Source organism: Budorcas taxicolor, unplaced genomic scaffold (genome assembly GCF_023091745.1).
Source record: "Budorcas taxicolor isolate Tak-1 unplaced genomic scaffold, Takin1.1 scaffold329, whole genome shotgun sequence".
NCBI lineage: Eukaryota > Metazoa > Chordata > Mammalia > Artiodactyla > Bovidae > Budorcas > Budorcas taxicolor.
In genome coordinates, this window is record NW_026292094.1 from 25,560 (window position 1) to 48,232 (window position 22,673).

Here is a 22,673-nt window from a genome sequence, read left to right on the forward strand (position 1 = left end):
TGATGGATGATGGGTAATTGATAATTGGATATATGCAGGATTAGGATTTTGCCAGGTAGGTGTGAGGGAAATATTAAGGGGAGTTAAAGGAAGAGTTATTGAAATGAAAGACCATGAAATCTAAACTGATTAAAGAAGGAAGTTCAAAAGAAGGTACTTGGATTGGGAAAAGTAGAGAAAGTCACAGGAGTTAAAGTTACTAAAAACCTTTATAGTGGTACAGAGGAAATGTGAATAGCTAATTAGCTGTGCTGCTTTAGGTCACTCATGGAATCTTTATCAGCGGTGGTACTGGGGGAAAGAGAAAGGTGCAGAAAGTTTGACAGCTGTTTTGGAAAAGCAGAGAACCCCAGCCAGGGAGTCATGGGCAGCATTGAAGACTCCGTTGCAGGCAGAGAGCTACACAGGAGTGGCATATTCAACAATGTTTACACTGAAGACAGCGTAGATGCACGGGAAGCAAAGGCTGAACTCTAATGGGCACCCCCGTAGTTACTCACTTTGTCCTTTTTAGTTAATATGGTTTAGAGGTCTGTCAAATAGATGGTGTTTGAGATTCCTTGGAAGGGATATAAACTATATTGAAGTTGAAAACTATGTTTTGCTAAAGATATTACATAAAACCAAAATTTACAACCTTTTAAATTTTTCATTAGAGTATATTCAGTGATTTTAAGTATAGGTACAGAGTTAGAAGGAACATGTCCATAAGACCACCCTTACTTCTGATAGCAGTTGCAAGTTTGGGGGTCCTCTAGACCACCCTTGGGTTGGATAATTCACTAGAAGGGCTTAAAGACTCGTTGAAAGCTGTTATACTCATGGTTGCAATTTATTGCAGCTAAAGGATACAGATTAAAATCAACCAAGGGTAAAGGTACATAGGGCAGAGTCTCAGTTACTTCCAAACTCAGAGCTTCTCCCTGTTTCCTGGTATTGATTTGTGATAATACATATGGAATGTTACCAAACATGGAAGCCCAACCCAACCTTGGTGTCCAGAGTTCTCATGGGGTCCATGATCAATTGCCCACATGCATGAACTTAGGTTTTCAGCCCTACTAAAGGTTGAGTTGATCCATGTGATTCAAAGGCCTCACCGTAAATCCCATAGTTTTACCTTCTGGTGTGACCCAAAGTTTCCAGGTGGACAGGGACACTCTTATTAGGCATTATATTCCAAGTGTTTAGACTTCTTCCAGCAGTTGAGGGGTAAGGTCAGGCCTCTCTTTGGGCAAGGTGAAATTCTTTACACTTTTACGAGAGTATTTAAATATATTTTTGTATTTTGAGACTGCAAAAACTAATTAAGGTTTGATTGATATTAAAAGTTGATTACTAAAGAACCCATAAATAGGTAATTAAAATTTGGTATTTAATACTTAATTCTTATTAAGTACCTAAGGACGTTTCATCAAGAAATATTAACTGTTAATATTTCATTATGGTAAAACTGAGGTAAACTCATTTATAATTTTTCATTTTGGCATGATGGTTCAATTCTGTTTTATTAAATTTGAACTTACTATTTTCTCCTGTGGCATTTCATATAATGAAGTCCCTGAGCCTCCCAACTTAATTTTTTAGCCACAGATTCATATTTCAGAGCATTGTCTCTCATGTGAAAGTGTGATGTACTGAAGTCTCAGAGTTATGCATAGTTTCGTCTTTTCTCTCACACTTTTTTGAAAGTATGTCTGAATCCAGGTGAGTAAGAGACATCACAGGGATAACCTTGAATTTATTTTTAAAAGGTAAATTTTTGGTGCTATGAACTGTTAGTATGAAAAACAGCATATTCTGCAACTTCTTTGTGATAGTGATGCTCTCTGTCTTTTGAGTGCCACTGCTTCAGAGAACTAACGCATTCCCACCTCAGTGGCTTTAGTGCAGATCTCATTTCCTATTTGATCCTTACTACAAATTAGATCTCACCATTCGAGTGAAGTCCCTTAATAAGCCGAGTTAAAAGCAACTTGAAGCAATGTCATGCTTGTTCTGGTGGCACCACTAGGTGTGGTGTTTGCATCAAGTCATTTTGGGGTGCTTTATGGAGATGTTTTCTGATAGAGAATTCCCTGACTTCACCTTTCCAGGCTGATTTCCGCCCCCTCCTTAGTTGCTTTTCATGATGCTTACAAGAACTGGACTATAGAACCACATTTAGGGGTGACATACTGGCCCTAACACTCGGTAGGTTGTTGATGTGAGATCTCAGGGCTGGGGTCAGTGAAAATGAATAATCTCTCTGATTTATTACATCTTCTGTATATTGATAATAGGCAACTAAAATGAGTGGTAACTGTATTTGCATGTGATTTGTATGTTATAGTTAACATTTAAATTCTCTTTGGTTCTAAAAATTTTTTCTCTGCCACCTCAAGCCTCTGTCCTCTAAGGCAGAGTGTGGCATTCCGTTTGTTTTTGCTTCAGCATATGAACCCTAGAACGCCATAGTGCGACTAAAAGCACCTAACCCATGAGTGATATTTGCTTCATGTTTGGAAAACAAATGTTTTAACCCAGTGTCCTCACTAATATTGTAACTACTGTCTTACAGATTGACTTGATGCAAAAACATCACAAAGGCTCCATATTATACAGTATGCGATTTTTGAGGTATGAGCTTTAGAAACTTACCTCTCATGTGGCATGTGCATCAGGCTTTAACTTCAGTTTAATCATTTTGGGGAATTTATGCATTTCTTTTTTTTTCCCTCTCTCTCTCCATAATATTTTTAGAGTATTAAAAGGGCTGTGGAGGTATTTTGGGGTCCTAGCTAGGATACTTAGTCTTAATAAATACATTTTCTTTTATCACTAAGTTGAGATACTAATTCTGGCAGATGATAGTTTTTTCAGCCCTTACAACTAGCTTAACATTTATGCCTGCCTCTTTGAGATCAATCTGCATTTTCTTTTTAGTGCCCTTTGATTGCCTCATTTTAAGTGCTTATTTCCATTCTTAACAGTTTTCTATTTATTGGACTGGGATGATCTTGTTGATGCTAACTGCCTGATACTGACTTTTTGAGAACTAAGCTGTCTAGATCTTACAAAAAGAAAGATTTCATATAAATGCTGAACCATTTTGTGTCTTTGGGTTCAGAATATCTCTATAACTTGCATTCTGGTTAGTAGTTTGATCGGTTTCTATTAAAAGAACCTGGAAACCAGAGAGTTTTTAGACATTTCTGAGACAGTAGTTCTACTCTAGTGAATTATTCATTATATTTCCGAAAACTCAAATTCTGGGGAGAAAAGTCTCTGTGTTTATTTGTGTATATACTCTGTGTATATACTAATGAGATTTTATTTCTAACAGATTGGGAGATTTGTTCTGTTTTTTTGTTTGTTTAGTTTTATGTGATTCCTAAGTAGAAATGGATTTCTTTTCTTGGTAGCAGTAGATGGCTTAATTTTTTCAATGAGGAAGTTAAAATCAGTTTTTGTATACTGAGTATAAAAACTTGTTTCGATTGTATTCATATGTTCATTAATGATTAATATTTATCTGTTACACTGGAAACCTTGACTATATTTAGTATTATGGACCTACTGACTTTGAGTGTACCTTGTAAGCTAAGTATTTAAGAACTTGTTATCTTTCATAAGTCTTATAAAAACATCACATAATCTATAGGTATTATCCCCATTTTATGCAACAGACATCAGAGGCTTTAAGTTATCTTCCTTGTGCAGAGTCACATGTGCCTTTCCAGTGCTGGAGCTAAGATTTGAGCCTAGATCTTTTTTTAACCCATATTCTCTATTACTTTGTGTTTACTGCTGTATCACCAGAAAAAGATACAAATATCTAACTTCATAGTAAGAGTAGTGTATGTAATCTATATTAAGCATAATGGACACTAGAAACCCAGAGTATTTTAATATTTATTTAAATATTGATAAGACTTTAATTATCTTGATGTTTCAGAATTGTTTTATTAATTCATTTGCTAACAGTTTGCTTTTCGAGGTTGTGTTAGGTGCCATACATACAGACAAGTTTAAACTATGCCCAAATCATTAAAGCTTATAGATTCTCTTATTTTTCAATTCCCTTTTAGAAATGGTATGTTATAGTTTATTATAGGTGCTCATTGAGTATGCTACTTTTAGATACATGAGGCAGGTCATTATGTAAGTTTTAAGGAGTTCTTATGCTTCATTTAGTGGTAAAGGCATTTAAATGCTTGTAGACTTACTACACTTAGAAAATATCCTCATACATTTTTAAAAAATTCCATTGATTTTATTTTTTCATATGTTGGAAGTTCTAAGCTTTGTTGAGTGAACTCTGAATGTTTGAAGAATATCCTGCATTAAGGAACCTTAGTTATATGTTTAGTTAGTGTGCTAGCATTATGAATTTTTATAAAGTTTCAGATTCAGAGCCTTTAGGAATAATTTAGACTTGTGTGCCATGGAGGTGTCCAATTTTAATTGAAACTGTTTGTCTACATTCTATAGTAACAGTGGTTGCAATAGGTTCAGATCAGGATGTCTGACCCTATGCAACTTTTTCATATTTCGTATTCTTGTGCGTGGGGACAAGGAAAGGATGATAAACTCCAGATAAAATACACAGACACTGTGTCCTTTTTTATACATGGGGAGGGGAATGGGGTTGAGAAACAGCTAAGTTTCTGCTCTTGCCAGTGTCCTTAATATCCCCAGATAATGTCACCAAAAAATTATGGTGCAGAAGGTGTTTTAGTAAGTGCCATAAGAATGATTTATTTTTTCCCCAAGAAGGTCGTTCCTCTCCGAAGAAATATCAGTATTAGAGGAGCATTTTTCTTCATATTTTTCGTATGTTGCCATGATACCTTATTTCTTGGTAGTTGATTGAAGAAAGAATAAGGTTCATGAGAAATTATAGAGTTTAGCTTCCCATTTTACTGATAGGGCCATTGTGGCGTAGAGATGATCCTTAGATAAGCATACTGATTTTACCTTGGGGCTGTGCCACTTGTTTATTAATATCCAGATATCTGGGATTATTCTAGGTAGCATTTGAATTTTAAATAGATTATTGACTGCAACCTTCAACTTTATTGGATTCCTTGGATACCTTGCTTTTATTTTCCTTACTTTTTATAATTTTAATAGATTTTTTTTAATTGACTCAGTCTTTATTATTAATAGATATTGCTTATATAAAGAATATCTATTAATAATGAGGTCCTTAGTATTACCTACCATACATTAAAATAATCTTATTTTTCAGCTGTGTTCTTCCCTAATATCCTACTGAGCATGCTTTCAGATTTCGTGCTGTAATCTATTTTGCCACCAAATAATCAAGTTACGAATTTAGGTGAGAGAGACAGAGTACCACATTGCCGTTAGGCAGTAGTTTAAAAATAATTTGGTAACACTTTGTTCCTGCCTGACATGTTGCCAGTGTTTTTTATTTTTATGACTGAGAAGAGTAATTTTCCACTGGTTAACCTTCTTATGAGAGAAGGCGATTTAGAAACAACTATTGCTTTTATCAAGTTACATGTAAAGAACCCCGGACCACCATGGTGACCAGCTACCTCAGTTTTCCTGGGACTAAGGGAGTTCATAGGACATGGAACTTTCAGTGCTAAAACCAGTTTAGGTGTTGAGTTGGCCACCCTATTCCTGGAAGTTATTCATATTTCTGAATGAATCTTTAGATAGTAGAAGGGACTGAAAAGCTGGTGTTTCACCCATTGACAATCTCTTCCTAGTTGAAAGACTTCTTATTAGATGTTGGAGTGCTTTTGTATAATAGCAATGAGAAGATAGAGGCTTGTATAGAAGAAAGATTTACGATTTGGGTTATCAAAATGTTTGTTTACAGATGTAACTTTATACCCTTCTCTCTTTGCAGAACTGATAGTGCATCAGCCGACCCAGATAATTTAAAATACTCTTCATCCAGAGATAGGGGTGGGTCTTCCTCTTATGGACTGCAGCCTTCAAATTCAGCTGTGGTGTCTCGGCAAAGACATGATGATACCAGAATCCATGCTGACATACAGAATGACGAAAAGGGTATATATTATATATTTCCTTGTTGCCAGAGGCATGCTTGTGTGTGTGTGTGTGTGTGTGTGTTTTAACCTACCTACATCTCCTTTTCCTCCTCCTTCCCTTTCTTTCCCTCTCTCCCCTTCTTTTCTTCTAATATGTTTAAAATATAATTATTAAACACAGTGCTGTTCTTGAAACATTTTTTTGAAAGTTTATCCCTTAATTATAAATTTAAATATACTTTTTACACATGCAGTAAAATACATAAGTACAATTTTCTTGCCCCCAAAATACAGTATTATCACTGAGGCTGAAGTCTTTCCTGACTACTGTCTCTCCTCTGGACTTCTAAAAAGTTTTCAAGTGCAAAATCTGATCTTCCACCGAAGATAACAAAATGAAATCAAGGCATGCATCACAGAGAAAGAGTAGAAGCAAAGGCTGGTTGAGCTGCAGATTGAGTCAGAAGGACCTGAACTATCAGGAATTGATGGAGTGAAACAAAGAGCCCGTTGAAATAACGTAAATGTTGCTGTTTTTTAGGTGGCTACAGTGTCAATGGAGGATCTGGGGAAAATACTTATGGTCGGAAGTCGTTGGGGCAAGAGCTGAGGGTTAACAATGTGACCAGCCCTGAGTTTACCAGTATTCAGCATGGCAGTCGTGCGTTAGCCATCAAAGACATGAGGAAATCACAGGGTAAGACTGGGTGACCTGGGACCATTGCACATGCCTCCACTGAGACGTCTCCTAAATGCCTTGTCTCATGCCAGTGCCTTGCGCATCTGTGGCTTGGTCAGCTTACTGAGTTGAGAAACATGTGATGGTGATAATTATTTGCATTCTTTTTCCTCTCAACCGCTCCCTAACGTAAATTTCTACCAGAAAGGTTTTTAATACTTTTAAAAAGAATTCTCTTAAAATTAGACTGGATAAGATTTTTAAGAAAGGATTTTCCTGGTTACAGTAGATATTGAACATATAGTGTGTAATAGACTCTTCTGCAGCAAGTCCTTCAACTCTAGGGTGAGGGAGGCCCCTAGAGTTCTAGAGTTCTGTTTAACTCTAGTAAAGGGACTGGGCCCTTTTCTAAAGTTAAACACACAGTTACTGCTTCTTGCTTTATAACACAAGCCTCACTGAATGGGTAAAGTGTCTTGAACATTCATAGGATTAGAGGTAATGGTCTTTTTTCCGAAAGAGAAATTTATTTTATTGGTAAAGCTGATTAAGAAGTCAAGATTTCTGATTTATACTCTTTGTTGGATATAATTACTGTTTGGACCTTTACTTTATAACCATTTTTTCCCAATGAGGAGTGTGTGTGTGTGTGTTGTGTGTCTTGGTGAACATTTTTGTATAGAGGTTTTTTATTTTGCATGCAGCTTTAAAAAAAAAGAAGTGATTTCTTTTAGGTAAATTTTTCTAATGTGGAATGACTAAGTCATAGGCTGAAATGTCTCTTAAAAGTATTTGAAGTCTTTTTTTAATTTTTCATTGTTCAAATTTTTTTTAATTTAAATTTATTTATTTTAATTGGAGGCTAATTACTTTACAATAGTATTTGAAGTCTTAAGAGTTAGGTATGGTAGAGTTAGGAAGTGACTCTAAAGCTAATTTAGTCTAGCTCCCCCTCGCAGGCGGAGTTATACAGTTTGCTAGTGGCAGCATTGTAAATACAGCCTAGATTTCTTGACTAGTAACCTGAAGACATTTTAGTAGTCATCCTTGCTGACTCTATAGGCTTAGGCTTTTTAAAAAACCTTCTTCCTTCTCTCAGATGTTATAATTTCTTTTATTATCACTTTTCCTTTCATTCCTTAGAAGTGGAACTGTCAGACTGTTTAATGTGGTTTGTGTTAATGTACATTCATTAGTTATGGTGAATTGCACAGTTGAAAATATAAAGAAAAATTTAACACTTTATTTAAAGCCATCTTGGTTAGTAGTATTCAACATTGTTTGAGCATTCCTGCTTGTTCTTATCATTAAAAAAGGGAAGAAAAGTTTTGATTTGCCACTTCGCTTGTGGCAGCATGCCTTTCACAAGGTAGGTGGTAATTAGACATTGTTGAACTGAATGTGTGATTGCAGTTCACCAAAACTTTGTCCTAGGAAACTGATGATGTAACAAGAGGCTCCCTTCCAGTGTGAGACCTAGGTGAGAAAGAGAAGCATGTAATCTCTTTCTGGCTAATAGTGACTTTATCTCTAAACCTGTTGAAGTTTCTTACCTGTGCTCTTTACCTGGATTTTGAAAACAGTTTGGAACAGATCTGAAGAGAATAATTTCTAAGCCTTTCTTTTTTCTCTGTCGGTTGGTTCTCTGGATTGAGGTATCTGTGTAGGTTTATCTTTTTGGGGGGGTCTCCTGTTGCCTTATAGTCTGCTGGGGCTGGGTGTACAGTGATGAACAGAAGTGTTACGGCTGGGCTTCCCTGGTGGCTCAGTGGTGAAGAATCCACCTGCTAGTGCAGGAGACATGTATTTGATCCTTGGTCTGGTAAGATTCCACGTGCTGCGGAGCAACTAAGCCCTTGCACCACAGCTGCTGAGCCTGTGCTCCAGAGCCTGGGAGCCACAAGTGCTGAGCCCATGTGGAGCCCACATGCCACAGCGACTGAAACTTGTGCCCCTAAAGCCCAGGCTCCACACCGAGAGGCCACTGTAATGAGAGGCCCACACACACAGCTCAAGAGTCGCCTCTGTTCTCTGAAGCTAGAGAAAAAGCCCCTGTGGCAACAAAGACCTAGCACAGCTAAAAATAAGTAGTTAAAAAAAAAAGTGTTATAAGGCTTATGTTTATTGAGCTTTAATTGTCTGGTGGACTGTGATTGTTAATATACTTTAAAATATTTGGGCTCTTAAGTTTCTGTGCTGATTCATCCTCAGTGTTTATGTTCACAGAGCGATCGATGTCTTATTCTGATGAGTCTCGACTGTCGAATCTTCTTCGGAGGATCACCCGGGAAGATGACAGAGACCGAAGACTGGCTACTGTAAAGCAGTTGAAAGAATTTATTCAGCAACCAGAAAATAAGCTGGTCAGTATAGTATGTTTGGAAATATTGATCAGTTTTGCATATCCTTAGTACACTAGATAACGTTATCTGAAGTAGTTTAAGAAGGGAAAAGGTTTGCTTCTAAGGAAAAATAATAGGGAATTCCAGATTATTTGGCCTATATTATGATCATCTTGAACTTAATGCCCCTAATGTGTAATTTAGCCACAAATGTTGGATCCGTGTTGGTTCCTTCTGTGATAAAGTAGTTTTGACCTTTTACATATTTATTCTGTTGTCCTTGGAACTTTTTTATTCTGTGTTCTGGGACAGAATATCTCTCTGTTTTCATAAGTTAAATTGGAGTAGGAGGTACATAATTTGCTCATGGGTAAGTTTGGCCAGGGATAAATAAATGGAAAAACTCTTTAAAGTACAGGAGGGAGTTCCCTGGTGGCCTAATGGTTAGTATTCTGGGCTTTCATTGCCTTGACCTGAGTTTAGTCCCTGGTTAGGGAACTGAGATTCTGCAAGCTAGTTGGCCTGGCCAGAAAAAAAGAATAAAGTATAGGAGCAGTTACAAATTTCTTTGCCATACAACTAAGTCTCCTACTGTTAAGAACATGATACACAACAGGAGACAGTTAATGAAAATGCTGTAGTGAGTCAAATGACATTTGGCTCAAATCAGGTTTCTTCCAGGCCCCCCTGCATGATTTTATTATGAAAAATTTCATATACACAGTAAATTGAAAGAATTTTACAGTGAGTATCGTAGCATCTAAATTCTGTCATTAGCACTTTAACACTTTATGACTTTATCATATATGTCTCTACCTCCTCTTCTGTCCATCAGTTTACCTTTTTGAAAATGCATTTCAGAGTAAATAAAAGAGTTGTTGGTTTTTTCCCCCATTGATGATCATGGCTGTATACTTCGTATGGGTAAATTTCTTTCAGAATCTGAACGGAAACTTATGACCCTCCTGATATAACTGGGACTTGGGAATAATAAGAAAAGTAAGGTGTGTAGTCCAGTTACAATTTGGAGGGAACCAGAAGTAAGAAAAAGTACATAATGTTATTCTTAAAAGTATAGAAATGTGAAGTGTTTATTAATTTTTTTTTAAGGTGCTAGTTAAGCAGTTGGATAATATCTTGGCTGCTGTACATGATGTGCTTAATGAAAGGTAAGAAATTAAGAGAAATTTAAAAAGTATACAGGAAGATAAGCTTATTGACTTCATTTATAACATATTTAATGTTTCACTGGGTTCTCTTGCCATCTTTTTTTGTGTTAAGTATTTAAACCTTAATTATCACTGAAATAGAATCCAGGTAGGTTACAGTCTGTGGGGGTGCAGAGTGAGACAGGACTTAGGCAAATGAGCACACACACGCACACAAATGGAACCCACTTGAAAGGGAGAGCCATTCTTTATTTTAACTTGTCAACATGACTAAATAATTGAGCACTGACTTGTACAATGACATAAACTCTGAATGTTAGCGTGAATGCATCCAGTTAACTTTTGTAAACTAGAGCATTTTGAAACTGCTTAGAGAGTAGAGGTGAAAGGGTGTGTCCTTTGGGCAACAGTGGATTCAAGCCATCCAGTCTCCAGGGCTGCTGGGGTTCCCCAGAGGTGTGCAGTCATTTCTTCATATGGTGATTCCCAAAGACTTGCAGTGTTGGAAAGCATCCAAAACTCATCTCAGTACGTCATCAATCTGACTGCTTTTGGATGGTTTTACTTTGTATACTCATTAATATAATACTTAAATCAGTGTTAATCTTCTAAGTTTATTATATTCAACTATTACTGTTCCCTATTTAATAGTCCTCAGATACTGAATATTACAAGGTATATAATTATTTGTATAGTAGTTTTATCTGATCCCTGGATTGGGAAGACCCCCTGGAGAAGGAAAGTGCAACCCACTCCAGTATTCTTGCCTGGAAAATCCCATGGACAGAGGAGCCTGGCAAGCTACAGTCCACAGGGTCGCAAAGAGTCGGACACGACTGAGTGACTTCACTTTGTCTGATCATTTGTTGCTGCGTTTTTCTATGAATCAGTTAATATAGTTTGAGATGGAATTTGAAGTCTGAATTTTAGTATATTTAAACCTTTTTTTAAAAATTATTTGTAAATAATCGATTCTAAAATAAAAGTTAAAGTTTTAACAAATGTACTATGAGAGAGAAGATAGAATACTTAGAATGGATAAAACTTAAACCTTTTGTGTAGTCTGAATAAAAATTAAATCATATAACACATTCTATTGTAAGATATGTTATTCTTGTCATCTTTGAAAGCTTAAGCCTCTTGTGTATTTTGTTTGTTTTGTTCTGTTTGCATTAAAATAAACACAGTAGCAAATTGCTTCAGGAGTTGAGACAGGAGGGAGCTTGTTGTCTTGGCCTTCTTTGTGCATCTCTGAGCTATGAGGCTGAGAAGATCTTCAAGTGGATTTTTAGCAAATTTAGCTCATCTGCAAAAGATGAAGTTAAACTCCTCTACTTATGTGCCACCTACAAAGCGCTAGAGACTGTAGGAGAAAAGAAAGCCTTTTCATCTGTAATGCAGGTAAGACTATGGAGGATGGGGGAGTGATGATGTGCTTGGGAAGAATGGTGTCTTTAACACATCTTTGGTGGAGTGCTTAAAGAAAGGAATCTTAGGGTAGGGGTTATCTACTGATAGTACATGTAATGTAAATAAAATTCCTCTTTCTGAATTTGAGTAAAGAATATAAAGAATACACTTTATAGGTAGATTTAAAATAAGTTACTTAAAATTTTATGTCTTCACTTTTTAGAAGCTTTCTTTTGAATTTGCCTAGTACTAGAATCATTTACAGATTTAGACACTGGAGCTGCATGAGGAAAGCCAGGTCAAAGGGGGCTTCACATTTTTTGAGGGAGATAAAAATTAAACATCACAACTTACTTTGGGTTTTTTTTTAAGGTTTGATAATATGTTAAAAATTATTATTCCAAGTTATATAAAATAATTGTGTGTCTGAATTATTAAAAGATGATTCCCAATTTAATTTTGAGCCAAGTTATAAGTAATTAAATGTTTGTTGTTTAAAAATTTAGAATTTGATGGTTTTGTAATATTTGATGTCTTTATTTTTCCTTTTCCTAAAAAGTTGATCTTATGTTTTATTTTGGCCAATTAGTAAAAAAAACAAATGTGAGAAATCTATTCTGTCTTAAAATTTTTATTTTCCTGTAATTGTAGAGGTTATGAAAAGAATTTGGGGAAAGATTTAGAAAATTATTTGTAACTAACGAGCATAACACCAAATTTGACTTATTCTGCATACAGTTTATATAGTGGATGTTTCCCCAGTTATTTATTTTGAAAAAATTTAAATCCACAGGAAAACAGATTGGTTAGTACAGTAAACACCTATATATCTTTTACCTAGGTTTGTCACTTATTAATATTTTGCTCCAGTTGTTTTTATACACATGCACACACAGACATGATTTTTTTGTTGAAGCATTTGAAAATAAATTACATCATGATGGTTTACCCTGTGATACTTGAGCATACATATACATCTCCAGAGATTAAGGCTAATCTTCTATATAACAACAATATTATAATCATACCTAAGAAAATTAGTTCTGTTGCATGATAAAATCCATGTTCAAATCTTGCTATTGCCACTGAGATGTCTTTTGTCTTACCCAAGATTCCGTCAAGATTCATGTTTTTGATGAATCTTTAATCTCTTGAAGATGGTGGTGTGCCTCTTTTAATCTTTCTTTAAGCGTAACAATTTGCTGCACTTTTTTTGTCCCCCTTCTTTCGTAGAGAATGTTTTACCTCTTGGGCTTGTCTGATTATTCCTTTCTGGTTAGATTCAGTTCACACAGCTTGGTCATGAATACTTCATGGGTTCATACTTAGCTTTGTGTCACGCTAGCAGGTACATAACTTGAGGTTTACATACCTCTTAGATGAAGAGTTTCATTGCTTAGTTAAGGTGAAGACCAACCAGAGTTTTTCTTTGTGAAGGCTTGTTTTTCTCCCTTTGTAATTAGTCAGTAATCTGTACATAATGCCATGAGACCTTCTGAATATCCTGTTTTTCATAATACTTAACTCGATTTTAGCATTCATTCATATGCTGTGCATTGTATAGATTATAGTACTAGCTGTTGAAAAATCGTGGTTTTCTCATTCTAGCATTTTTTCTATATTTATAATATAATTCTTTTGTAGAGAAGAGCCTTCGTTTTGGGGAAAGAATGGGTTTTAACAAAAAATTCAGCTGTAAAATATTCTATAAGTTGTATGCCATGTGTTTATTTAATATATATGTACACATGTATAGTGGTAACATGATATGTCATTCTTGTGTTGGAGCCATGCTGATCTTCTCTAAATCATTCCAGTTTGAAGCAACTGTTTATATCTTAAAGTATAAACTATACAACATTTTTGCTCTATCTTTTGAATTTTTAAATCATACATCTTAGTTTTTGTTCTTGAAATTTTAATCACACCCATAACATTGAAGAAAGCACTTAGTAACAGAGTAAACATGTTACTTAGAAATATGTTAACAGATGTTAAAGAAGGGAAAAACAGTATTTTTTTTCAGCCTTTAATATCTTAGTGGATTGAAATGTTTTTGAATATTTTGGAAACTAAAACTACAGAGTTTATTTCCTCTGATGTCATAGTCAGTTTTTGCTATGTCACTATTAAATAATGAACCTAATTTGCTTGTTTTCTCCCTATTTTATTAAATGTTCGTGGTTGTAACTTTTATTTTTCAGCTTGTAATGACCAGCCTGCAGTCCATTCTTGAAAATGTGGATACACCAGAATTACTTTGCAAATGTGTTAAGTGCATTCTTTTGGTAGCTCGATGTTACCCTCATATTTTCAGCACCAATTTTAGGGTGAGTTCCCTGACCCCCTCTTTTCATATGATAGGTTGAGGGATTGGCTGCATATATGAGGACTTGAGAAATTAGATAGAAAACAAAGTTTCTGCTCCTTCGAGTATAATCAGTTTTAAGGGCCAGGATTGAATGATACAGTAATGCAGTTTTATAAAAAATACCATCTGTACTTGCCAACACTAGTGGCTTAAGATACTTAAATATTTCATCAATGTCACAAACAAAGGTCCATTATTCTCCTGCCATGTCCCTCCCACCCCCCTCTTAAGTTAATATGATGTCAAGTAGGTAGGATATAAGATGTTCTAGAATCTCTTACTCTTATATGGTCCACACAGGTGGAATAGCAGTAAGACCTTAAAATGATTAGTCCCCTTTTCTTTGTCTCCATCCAGGATACAGTTGATATATTAGTTGGATGGCATATAGATCATACTCAGAAACCTTCACTTACACAACAGGTGTCTGGTGAGTCACTCAGGATATACCAGTTATTTAAATATTGTGGGAAGGAGTGTTGGTTCCTCAAAGACCAGTTGTTAATACTAGTTTTTTTGATAATAGAAGAAAAATAATTACTTCAGAGAATATTTTGGTGAAGATTACTTGTTAGCTACATCTTTTCAAAGGAAAAATGTGTACTTTTGTAGTAAGTAGGGAGAGTAAATGCAGATTGTAGTGTTGTACCTATGACTTCTCTCAAGTCATTTGTTGCATGTGTTGGTTGCAAGAGATACCATAGTGGCAGTACTCTGAAGGGTAGAGTGGAAGGAACAGCCTGGATATTTATGGTTTTTTTTGTTTTTCTAGTGATTAAACAGTCAAACAAATGGATTAATTTGGATGATTGTCATAAATTGTGGGAAAAAGCCACCTTTTTTTTCAAGTTAAATGAATGACTAGTAGGACTCACTTGAACTTGTTCCAGGTGCTGTAGTTTTTCATAGCTTGTTTGGTACAATAAAGTTCTGAAGTTAAGATACACAGGTAAGAATAGTTCTCTCAGTTCCACTGGCGAGTGGTCCCATTTCTCCCCCGGAGATGGAGGTACATTTTCAGTGGCCAGGTGTGGCCCTGGAGGAGAAAACCAGTGTGGTCTTAGATTGGGGCAGTATAGTCTCAGCCATGTGTGTAAGGACCGATTAGATTTTAATTTCTGTAGCATTTCTATTTCTGCAGCATTAAAAGAGGTAGCTGTTAATCATTAGTATATTTAATAGTTCATGGGAATTTCCCTGGTGGTCCAGTGGTTAGAACTCTGCACTTCCACGGGGCAAAGAGGGATGGGAGAGTGGTTTGATCCTTGATATGGGAACTGAGATCCCACAAGCCATGCGGCACAGCAAAAAAAAAAAAAATCAGTTTATAGTACTAATTTTATGATACAGGGCTTGTTTCAAGAGTGAGCAACTTGAAAGCCTTTTAAAAGTGTCTTATTAAATATTTTTTAATTTGGACCTAGATTTTTTTTTCCTACTCTTTCAAAATTTCTTATGTGCTTCCTAGGGTGGTTGCAGAGTTTGGAGCCATTCTGGGTAGCTGACCTTGCATTTTCTACCACTCTTCTTGGTCAGTTTCTAGAGGACATGGAGGCATATGCTGAGGTGAGTATATAAAAACTAAGTTATTTCCTAAAATTTCATTTAAGACAAAAAGCAAAAACAAAAATCTAAAGCAGTGCTACATTTATTTTAAAATAATTCTGATCACCTGACATTTAAGCAAAAGTTATGAGACCATTGCTTCAGATGCTTTTAGGTTGCCAGCAGAATTACTGGAAAGATTGCAGGCCTAATTTCCCAAAGCTTGAAATAATTTTCGTGGTTGGTAATTTTCCAAAAACATTTTCTTCAGTTGTAGTTTACTTTTATTTTTTGTTATGAAAAAGGTGAATTGATATTGTGAATTGATGACGAAAAAGGCTTTCCTCTTACTTGTATTGGCAATCTTGGCTTGTGCTTCAGAGAACAAGGCTTGGTTTCAGTCACCTTTCGAGTGTGACACTTTTAAGTCAAGTGTCCATTACTGGTTCTTGGATTTCCTGGCCACTGTCATGATTTAAACCTGCCGTATTTGAATTTGTCTCTTAGTGTTTCTTTCCTGCTCAGTTGGTAATTACCACGATTCTTATTTGGTGGTCAAGGCTTCCATAAAGATTTAACTTCATCTTTTCTTGATACCTTTGCTCTTTCTGGCAAACGGTTAATTCACTACTTGCAACTGTACCAATATATTTTCTCCCTTTCAGAGAATGAGAGAATATTTTGCTTCCATATGTTTCTTTACCCCCACAGCTAGGATGTCTTGCTTCCTAGCACAGCTTTAAAGCTGATCTGCTTCTCATAAGCCACCCATTCTCTTTTGTAGACTTCCCTTTGCTATCCCTAGAGATCTAGTTTCCTTCAGTTATTTTGGTGCTTAATTATATGTGGGTATAATGGTTCTAATACTCCATTTTTTGCTAATCTTTTCCTTTGAGTATATCTGATTTCCTCAACTGACTTTTAAATCTGTAGATTAGGTATTACAAGTTCTTACAATTTTTTGAACCAGCCTCCTCTAACCTCCCCCGTCCCCCTTCCCTCTTCATGTGCATGATATTGGCTCTCTTACTGTTGGAGTTCCTCAAAGAATCTATTGAGGTTAATATTTGCTTTTTAAATAATTGGAGAAGTAAAGTCTACTTATATATTTAGATTCATGTTTCCTTTTCTCTTATAGGCCAAAATTCCTCTTCATTTGTAAAGATCTGTTATAAAATTTAAAAAAATCCTTAAAAATTAGGAGTTGCTTTTTGTTTGTTTTTAAAAACAATGTCCTTAAATAAGAATGCTGTGAATTCACATCCAGGACCTCAGCCATGTAGCCTCTGGGGAGTCAGTGGATGAAGACGTTCCTCCTCCATCAGTGTCCTTACCAAAGCTGGCAGCACTTCTCCGGGTGTTCAGTACTGTGGTGAGGAGCATTGGGGAACGTTTCAGCCCAATTCGAGGTCCTCCAATTACTGAGGCATATGTAACAGATGTAAGTTTTAGTAGTCTTAAGTATCATTCAATAATAATTGCTTTTTATTTTAAGTGGTTCTCTTTACCTAGTGAAATGTTATTAATCTCTCATTTGTTTAGCGTGTATCTGTGTGTCTGACTACTTTCTTAAATAGCCAGAAAGGTAGGGAATTATATATTTCATTCCCCCTTACCCCATGATGGAAGGTCCACTGTGTATTTTTAAATGTTGTGAACTTTTAGGAGATTCTCTGTAGGTCGACCCATTTATTCTTGTTTTTCACATATAACTTTAAAAACATTCTGTAGTTTTTTAATAATTTAAAGTTTTGATTTAAAATTATTGACTCCTTTTAGTTTTTCAACATACTAAGAAGTTTTTCAACATACTTCTCACTTGTAAATAAGGCTTTGAAAAGTAATTTTCGCTAAGCCTAACAGGATGAAACAGTTTGATAGCTTGACATCAAAGGATATAAAGACATAGAATCTAAAATATGTAGTAGCCTGAGACCAATTAAAAAAGGTAGCTAGATTGCTACATTTCAGCCCCAGACATCAGCTGCATTGTGTTACAGTCCAGTGAGTGGTTCAGTGTAATGGATGTGAGAAGTGAACCCCTATCATTGTACTCTGCTTGAACAAGAAGGGAGAAACTTGTGTGATAAAGTCATAAAAGATCTAACCTAAATGATTAAAACTTTACTGTTAGTATAAATTTCTGGCTTTTATTAGCATTTACTTTTGTTGAACACATTGCTAGGTAAAATAGGACATTAATTACATATTTAATTCTTAGTAAGTTAATTGTGCATTTGAGCAGACATGTCAGCTCCTGAAGATAATTACAACCAGCATGTTAATATTTTAAAACTGAGCGAAGTAGTTTAATTTTTTTTTAATTGTCTAAAAGGAAGGTGGTTGATGACTTTGTCAGTGTTGAAATAAAAGCAGTTAACTCAGATATAAAACAAAGGACAAGCACATATCATTTTCCAGGGTAGTTCTATATTAATGTACTCTTTAATGAGAGTCTTTTAGGTCTTTGCCAAAAATGGTGTTTGAGGCCTTTTAAACCTATTGTTGGTTTAAAAAAAAACCCCTGTATGTAGTAGTTGTTGAATATTACAGAAAAATTTGAGAAATATTATTCTGTATCAACTTTCTCTGTATCTTTTATCCTGTTATTTTTATTAGAAATTTAGTACATTAATATTGACTACTATAGTTTGGTGGAGTTTTTGGTTTGGAAATGATATGATTTTCATACTTACATAGGTATTATATGTTATGAATGAGAATATCTTTACAAAGAGGCCGCCAATACATGAACTTGCATAAGCTAAACTATCTTGTATATTTAGTTTTATAAAAAAGTCCAAGTGCTAGATTATGGAAAGTTATTCTCATGGTAGGTTATTCCCATGTTCTTAATACTGTTACTAGGTTCTGGTTTGTTTTATGATTATTAAAAAGGTTTTGAACGTCAGCTATTTAGTGACTTTGGTTGGGGGTTAGGAATTGGGTATAAGGGAAATAGAGGATGGCAAATTCCATTTCCTGTCACAGTAGTACTTTAGGTACTTAGGCAAGATCCTTTCTGTGTATTGTACCAGAGATAGCCTTATTATTATTCAACCATTGAGAACTGGAATATTGAGACTAGTGACAAGGCAGGCAGTTAATTTTCCATTGAAACTGCATTAGAAAGAAAATATTTTCTTGCTCTGTGGAAGAGTATGAATGTTTTTAAAAAGCTGCTTGTTTTCCCCATTTGCAGGTTCTGTACAGAGTAATGAGATGTGTGACGGCTGCAAACCAAGTGTTTTTTTCTGAGGCTGTGTTGACAGCTGCTAATGAGTGTGTTGGTGTTTTGCTCGGCAGCTTGGATCCTAGCATGACTATACATTGTGACATGGTTATTACATATGGATTAGATCAACTGGAGAATTGCCAGACTTGTGGTACAGATTATATCATCTCAGTCTTGAATTTACTCACATTGGTATGTGAATTCTTTTTTGTTGCTTTTTAATATGTTTATTCAGGTTGTTAAGTGTAAATTGATGTGGAAGAAATTAAGCCCTTGTTTGCCTGTGGGGCTTTTAAAAATTTTTTTGTATTAGTCTTTTAAAATCTAGTTTGCTTTTGCTCTTGTATCTGTTTACTTTTAGTGTTTGAGATCTTATCTTAGTGTAGCTTCACTCTTTTTTCTTGTTTTTGATGAAATAGCATGCTTCACATGAGACTTATTTAGCACTCCTGATAAATTTTGTGTAGAGGAGGTACTTGATACTTATTTTGAAAGACCCGGTTATGTTTTGTTTCTGAAACATGGGAAAGCTTCTTTGATAGTTTTTCTTTTCTTAATCAGAAATATTCCCCCTTTCTTCACCTTTTATTATGGAATTTTGAAGCATATTTTAAAAAAGTAGAATAGTATAATGAATCTCTGCATACTTAATACTCGGTTTCTGTAATTAGAAACACATGGCCCATCTGGTTTCATCTAGGCCTCCTACTCTCTGCCTCCTCCTTGCCGTACCTCCATCCCCAACTGGATTATTTCAGAACAAATTCTAGATGACATTCTGCTGAACATTGCTGCCATAGTTGTACTTCCTTTGCCAATGTAAAAATTTATCCTTAAGTGTAAATACATGTATCCTATTTAGATAGCTAAACATTTAATGTCACAATGTTAAGGACTAAAAATATAGCTTAGATATATTACTTTTTTCTTTCATAGATTACTTTTCAGAGGAGTTTTTAGGTTAACAGAAAAGCAGAATGTACAGAGTTCTCCTACAGCCTCTTTCCCCAATAGTTCCCTCTTGTTATTATTAATACCTTCTTTTGGTGTGGTACTTTTATTACAACTGATGAGCCAGACTGACACCTTATGATAACTAAAGTCCATAGAGTTCAGTCTCTGTATTGTCCATTCTGTGGTTTTTGACAAATGTGTAATGCCATGTGTTCACTATTGTAGTATCATACAGAGGGTTTTACTGCCCTGAAAATCCCTCCTGTTCCACCTATTTTCTCCCCTTTACTACCTGGCAACCGCTGATCCTTTTACTGTCTCCTTAGTTTTGCCTTTTCCAGAGTGTCAGAATTATATAATATGTAGCCTTTTCATATTGGTTTTTCTCCCTTAGAAGTATGTATTTAAGGTTCCTCTGTGTTCTTTTGTGAATTGATAGCTCATTTCTTACTTTATTCTTTTAGATTGTTGAACAGATAAATACAAAACTGCCATCATCATTTGTAGAAAAACTGTTTATACCATCATCTAAACTACTGTTTTTGCGTTATCATAAAGAAAAAGAGGTAAGTGATTTACTGATCAGGCTTTTGCTAACTTAGATCATTGAGAAGTTTGACTCATGTTCATTACTTAGTAGGTACATAAATGAAATTAAAATGATAAATATTTGATTTAGAATATTATAAATTGTAATCACTTAATATTTGTTGACTTTCATATTGTATATACCTTGATGAATGATAGTTTTCTCAGATTTCCATCATTTGTTTCCATTAAATTTGTTTCATTAAAATTTCATGTATATGTCATAAACAAAAGTTTATTGTTAGCTTCCTAACTGACTCCCAGTCAAAGCCAATATAGACTTTTCAAGTAGATGTAGGAAAACCTGTCTCTATAAATTGCTGCTTGTATTTGTTCTGATACTGGCTTAAAAAACAGAAGGCCTTTTAAGGAATTTCACATTGTCATTTTTAGAGAATACTTTTTTGATAATAAAGCTTTATAGATTTTTAAATAGCTTACTGATACTGTGTAGGTTTCCTAAATTTCTTTTTGAAAAATTAAAGTCTTTGGTGTTTTAGACAGTGAATTTATCAATCTTAAACTGATTTGTATCATCATTTTGCAGATAGTAATATACTCTCCATTTAATTATTACTTTCCTGAATTCTCTTTTTAAGGTTGTTGCTGTAGCCCATGCTGTTTATCAAGCAGTGCTCAGTCTGAAGAATATTCCTGTTTTAGAGACTGCTTATAAATTAATTTTGGGAGAAATGACTTGTGCCCTAAACAGTCTGCTACATAGTCTACAACTTCCTGATGCCTGTTCGGAAATAAAACATGAGGCTTTTAAGAATCATGTTTTCAATGTAGACAATGCAAAATTTGTAGTTATATTTGACCTTAGTGCTCTGACTACAATTGGAAATGCCAAAAACTCACTAATTGGGGTGAGTATTTACTTGTAATGGCTTTGTTTTATCCACATTTGAGCCTCTCCTCATTGCATGTTAACATGTTTCATTAACTATCAAGGCGGTGTGTCTACAACATCAGACAGAACAAACGGCCATATTTTGGGCATGATTGGATAATTAAAATTGACAGGAATATTTTCATGCTATTTTGTTTAGCTCTTGCCTTCCTTGATAAGTTTTTTATATCCTTTTTATTTTCTGAAATTGTATTTTAATGCTCTCTCCCATTTACTCTAGCATGCTTTTAGTAAACTTGTCAGCATTTTCCACAGGACAAGATTGTGTAGTTCTAAAATGCAACCCTTTCTACCCCTGGTATGCTTCTCCTTTTCCCACTAGAGTTAGTGCTTCCATGTGTCCCTTAGTTTTTGACTACCCACTTTTCTTTGGGAACATTCGCATATTATTTTGGAAGAAGAAGAAAGATTTTATTCCTTTTAAGAAATCTGAAGTGACTGCTTTTGATTTATAATAATTGCTGTGCGTGAGTGAAGTGTCACTCAGTGGTGTCCGACTCTTTGCAACCCCACGGACTATACAGTCCATAGAATTCTCCAGGCCAGAACACTGGGGTGGGTAGCCTTTCCCTTCTTCAGGGGATTTTCCCAACCCAGGGATCGAACCCAGGTCTCCTGCATTGCAGGTGGATTCTTTACCAGCTGAGCCACAAGGGAAGACCAAGAATACTGGAGTGGGTAGCCTATCCCTTCTCCAGCGGATATTCCCAACCCAGAAATTGAACCAGGGTCTCCTGCATTGCAGGTGGATTCTTTACCAACTGAGCTCTCAGGGTATATTTCTCCCTCCTGTGGTACTTAGCAGAATTGAAAAGCGTTGTTTACAATGAAAAGTAATGGAATATAATTCAGGGGTTAGTGTTTCTAAGAGAGAAGGGAGGGAAAACTCAAGATTTGATATTTGTATTTGCATGCTGTCCCTATTAGATCAGGTGGCCTGTGTCCTCTGCAGTGACTGCTCTTTCCCTCACTGCTGGGCTGCAGCTGACTCCTCTTTCGCATTCTAAAATTTGATTGTTGAGAAATTCACATTGTGTTCAGATTTGAGGTTTATATTCTACACTCTGAAAGTGAGAGGAAGTGGGGACAGAGTGGTTAGGTGAAAGGAGTATCTTAGCAATGGAAAGAAAGGGAAGAATGGTAAAGGCTTAGAGTGGCAGGATTTGCCCTTTTTTCCCACTGGAGAGGGCAACTTGCCATTTATGGTATATGGAAAACTGAGGTAACATGATCTACTACACTGAAGAGTGCAGGGGCTTTTGTTTAGACCAGGGATCAGCAAATTACGGTTCATGGACCAAATCTAGCTGCCCACTGCTTTTTTTTTTTCTTTCTTTTTTGTTTCTTTTAATTATTGAGATATAATTCACATACTATACAATACCCATTTAAAGTGTACAATTCAGTGATTTTTAGTATGTTCACAGAATTGTGCAACCATCACCAAACATCACCT

At 35.5% G+C, this 22,673-nt stretch overlaps 1 protein-coding gene across 1 annotated transcript in view; it reads left to right on the forward strand.

The window, feature by feature from the left end:
* Nucleotides 1-22,673, forward strand: part of LOC128071281 (serine/threonine-protein kinase SMG1) — a 99,126-nt gene that overhangs the window by 19,964 nt on the left and 56,489 nt on the right. The window contains exons 2-13 of the mRNA XM_052664171.1: nucleotides 5,867-6,030; nucleotides 6,553-6,708; nucleotides 8,917-9,053; nucleotides 10,143-10,201; nucleotides 11,389-11,602; nucleotides 13,816-13,941; nucleotides 14,340-14,412; nucleotides 15,451-15,548; nucleotides 16,795-16,968; nucleotides 18,730-18,954; nucleotides 20,181-20,282; nucleotides 20,904-21,173. Coding sequence (XP_052520131.1) covers nucleotides 5,867-6,030; nucleotides 6,553-6,708; nucleotides 8,917-9,053; nucleotides 10,143-10,201; nucleotides 11,389-11,602; nucleotides 13,816-13,941; nucleotides 14,340-14,412; nucleotides 15,451-15,548; nucleotides 16,795-16,968; nucleotides 18,730-18,954; nucleotides 20,181-20,282; nucleotides 20,904-21,173 — 1,798 coding nt within the window. The remainder of the gene's footprint in view (nucleotides 1-5,866; nucleotides 6,031-6,552; nucleotides 6,709-8,916; nucleotides 9,054-10,142; nucleotides 10,202-11,388; nucleotides 11,603-13,815; nucleotides 13,942-14,339; nucleotides 14,413-15,450; nucleotides 15,549-16,794; nucleotides 16,969-18,729; nucleotides 18,955-20,180; nucleotides 20,283-20,903; nucleotides 21,174-22,673) is intronic.